At 45.8% G+C, this 3,373-nt stretch overlaps 1 protein-coding gene across 1 annotated transcript; it reads left to right on the top strand.

The window, feature by feature from the left end:
- The first annotated feature begins 165 nt into the window (after positions 1-165).
- Positions 166-1,369, top strand: FAM84A (family with sequence similarity 84, member A). Its single transcript, XM_010017190.1, has one exon. It carries the CDS (start codon positions 204-206, stop codon positions 1,041-1,043), a length of 840 nt encoding a protein of 279 aa, XP_010015492.1. The 5' UTR covers positions 166-203; the 3' UTR covers positions 1,044-1,369.
- Positions 1,370-3,373: the final 2,004 nt, after the last annotated feature.

Below are 3,373 nucleotides of genomic sequence, written 5' to 3'. Positions count from 1 at the left end.
TACTCCCTTGCACAGAGCGGGAGGAAGGAGTGGGGGAGGGATGCGGGCTTAGGGCGGAATCGCTGAAGTCTTTTGTATGTGCACTGATTACCTTTTTTTCTTTCATTCTTTTCTTGCTCCCCTTCTCTTGTTCTCGCTGTGCCTGCCCACCCAACCCTTCCTTCAGATCCGGCGATTCCTGCCCTCGCCTCGCCCTGTCATTGATGGGAAATCAACTGGATCGCATTACCCACCTGAATTACAGCGAGCTGCCGACCGGGGACCCCTCGGGGATCGAGAAAGACGAGCTGCGCGTCGGGGTGGCTTACTTCTTTTCGGATGAGGAGGAGGACCTGGACGAGCGAGGCCAGCCAGACAAGTACAGCGTGAAGGGCTCCGGCAGACCTGGCCAGGAGACGCCCAACCAGCTGGCGCTAAACGAGACCCAGTTCTCCGCTTTCCGCGGCCAGGAATGCATCTTCTCCAAGGTCAGCAGCGGCCCCCAGGCCGGGGACCTCAGCGTCTACTCCGTGTCAGCCCTGCCTGCCCTCTGCAAGCCGGGGGACCTGCTGGAGCTGCTCTACCTGGGGCCGTCGGAGCACCCGCCGCCGCACTGGGCAGTGTACGTGGGCAGCGGGCAGATCATCCACCTGCACCAGGGGCAGATCCGCCAGGACAGCTTGTACGAGGCGGCCGCGGGCAACGTGGGCCGGGTGGTGAATAGCTGGTACCGCTTTCGCCCGCTGGTGGCTGAGCTGGTGGTGCAAAACGCCTGCGGGCACCTGGGCTTAAAAAGCGACGAGATCTGCTGGACTAACTCCGAGAGCTTCGCCGCCTGGTGCCGCTTCGGGAAAAGGGAGTTCAAAGCCGGGGGGGAGCTGCAGGCTGCTGCCGGCACCCAGCACCAGCAGCAATACTATCTCAAGATCCACTTGGCGGAGAACAAGGTGCACACGGTGAGGTTCCACAGCCTGGAGGATCTAATACGCGAGAAGCGCAGGATCGATGCCAGTGGCAAACTGAGGGTGATCAAAGACCTGGCTATAGTAGATGGGAAGGAGTAGGGACGAGCAGGGGTTCACGGTGATCTTCCTTTTGTCCTGCCCGGGGAGACCAGCCTGCCACAGAAACAGGAGGCTGCACCCTCTTTCCGTGGGACGCGACTGGAAGCAGGATCCATGGCAACATTCCAGAAAACCAGCATTCTTTACACCCATAGCCAGTATTTTGTTTGGCTTTTAATAGCGTTAATGCTGAAAGAGCAAGAGAGAGGAAGAAAAGAGGGGGGAGGTGCAGGAAGGCTGTTCTCAGAGTATGTAGACAAAGTCTCTCCTGTTGATCGATGTTGACCGTTCTAGCAACACACAAATAAAATTTCAAATTGAAATTTTTTTAATTTTTATTTCATGGCTTTAATCCATGATAAGTTTTAAACAGCTGGGACCATGAATGTGGGTCTAGGTAAATGAGTTTCTAGCTAATATTTGCCTTGCAACCAACTAAAAGCATCAGTCATACTTTGCTAACTGGGAGGAGAAGAGAGTTGGGAGGGGCGGGGGGTAAATGCCTCTTTCTTTTGTTTCTTAGCACTCTTGAACCGCACTGTAGCTCAACCCAAATTTTGTCCCAGCCGTCTCTGGCAAGATACTAACAGGGGAAAATGCTTCCATGTTTCTGCTTGAAATCTATCACATTTAAAGTATTTGTCTTTGCTTTCTGTTTGCAGCTCTGTGCTAAATGTCATCATAATGCATAAGCTCGTTCCACCTCTTCCCTCCTCCCACCTTCCCTGACGTGGTGTTTGTTTTTTGTTGGTTTGGGGGTTTTTTTTCTTGTTTGTTTGTTTGGGTTTTTTTGTTGTGTTTTTTTGTTGTTGTTGTTGTTGTTGTTGGGTTTTTTGTTTGGTTTTTTTTTTCCTTTTGGAAGAAACTTGGTGAGCAGCTGTTTTCCTGAACTAAGTTTGTTGGTTAAAGGAAGTGGTGTATTTTGGAGAACAGTATACTGTGTTGCTCCTCAGAGATCCAGCCTCTAGGATATCATGCTTGAGCTGTGGATTTGTATCGCTGTAGCGATTCTCCCTGCACCACTGCTTCAATACCTCTTCATGCACAAGTCAGTAGAATCCTGCAAAAAACAAATAGCTTTGAATTTTGCATGTTGCCTTCTTGAACCAGCAATTTATTGCACATTTTCAGTTCCACTTAAAGAAAATAGATGTAATGTGGCCAAGTTCATCTTTCATTTCAAATTCTAAGCAACTAAAAATCCTGTTCAGTCTAAGTTCAGAAATCCACAGCTGCATTTAAAAGATGCCTTTTAATGTGATGTGAACAATGCCTTGTCTGTATTTCAGATCCTATTCACTCATTGCTTAATTTTAAGTTTTGAAGTGAAAGATCAAAGTATTATATATTTAAAAAAAAAAATCTCAACATACTAAGTATACTGGGGCATTTCTAGAGCTGTCTATTTTTAATTATTCTTGAGCTGCATACAACTTGTAATAAGCATTTTGTCTGCATGTTTCGGTACTGGAAAGAAAATGCATTTGTTTTTGTCCCCTCTTCCAACATCAATGTCAGATGGCAGAACAGAAGTAATATCCCTCTTCTGTGTATACTATACACTCCACCCCCTATCAATGTACTGTGTCCTGGCTCCTTTTTGTATTAAACAATGTCATAAGCAACCCTGTTGCAGTAGTAATTTCATTTCTGCAAAGTGCTTGCCTCCCATAGCTGAAGCTGTGAGGGTGGAGTGTACTTCATTATAATAAAACTGTCAGCATAAATATCTTAAAAAAACCCAAAACCCAAACAAAACCAAAAACAAACCAAACCCCACCAACCAAAAAACAACGAAAAAGCCCAAAAACTACCAGCCACAAACTGCACCCATTTGGTGAAGGTCATGAAACTGGCTTTGGTTTGCTGTTACACTTGGCGAAGTTACGTGGTAATAGGCAGTGTTACTTTTGTCCCCTCCCCTCCACTGGAGTACTTTGTTTAGTACAGCATACGGTAAAGATATGAAAAATGTGAATTGTCATTACTGACAAATTTCTGCTGACATAGCCTCAAATCACAACATATGTTTTAATAAATGTGTAATATTTTAGCTTTAGATTGGCAGTAGTTGCTCTCTGATAGTGATAGCTTTCCATGATGTGAACTCTACGTAGTATTTGTGTATTTCAATTATCATACTGTGTTAGAGCTCCCAAATTGTACATTAGAACTGTTTTTCCTACATCACTTGGTGAGGGCACTGTGGGATTGCAGAAAGGCACTGGCTTTACACCCATGGTGCTTAAAAAAACCCTCAAACTTAAATGATAGAAGAAGGAAGGGTGAACAGAAGTAATTTATTTTAATTTTCCCTTCTAAAAAATATG

This window comes from Nestor notabilis, unplaced genomic scaffold, assembly GCF_000696875.1.
Source record: "Nestor notabilis isolate BGI_N333 unplaced genomic scaffold, ASM69687v1 scaffold7196, whole genome shotgun sequence".
In the NCBI taxonomy this organism is placed as follows: Eukaryota; Metazoa; Chordata; class Aves; order Psittaciformes; family Psittacidae; genus Nestor; species Nestor notabilis.
Note: the sequence above shows the minus strand (reverse complement) of the source record. Positions and strands in the feature narration are given on the sequence as shown.

Coding starts and splice junctions, on each gene's coding strand:
- FAM84A (XM_010017190.1), top strand. CDS start 204: ATGGGAAATCAACTGGATCGCATTACCCACCTGAATTACAGCGAGCTG.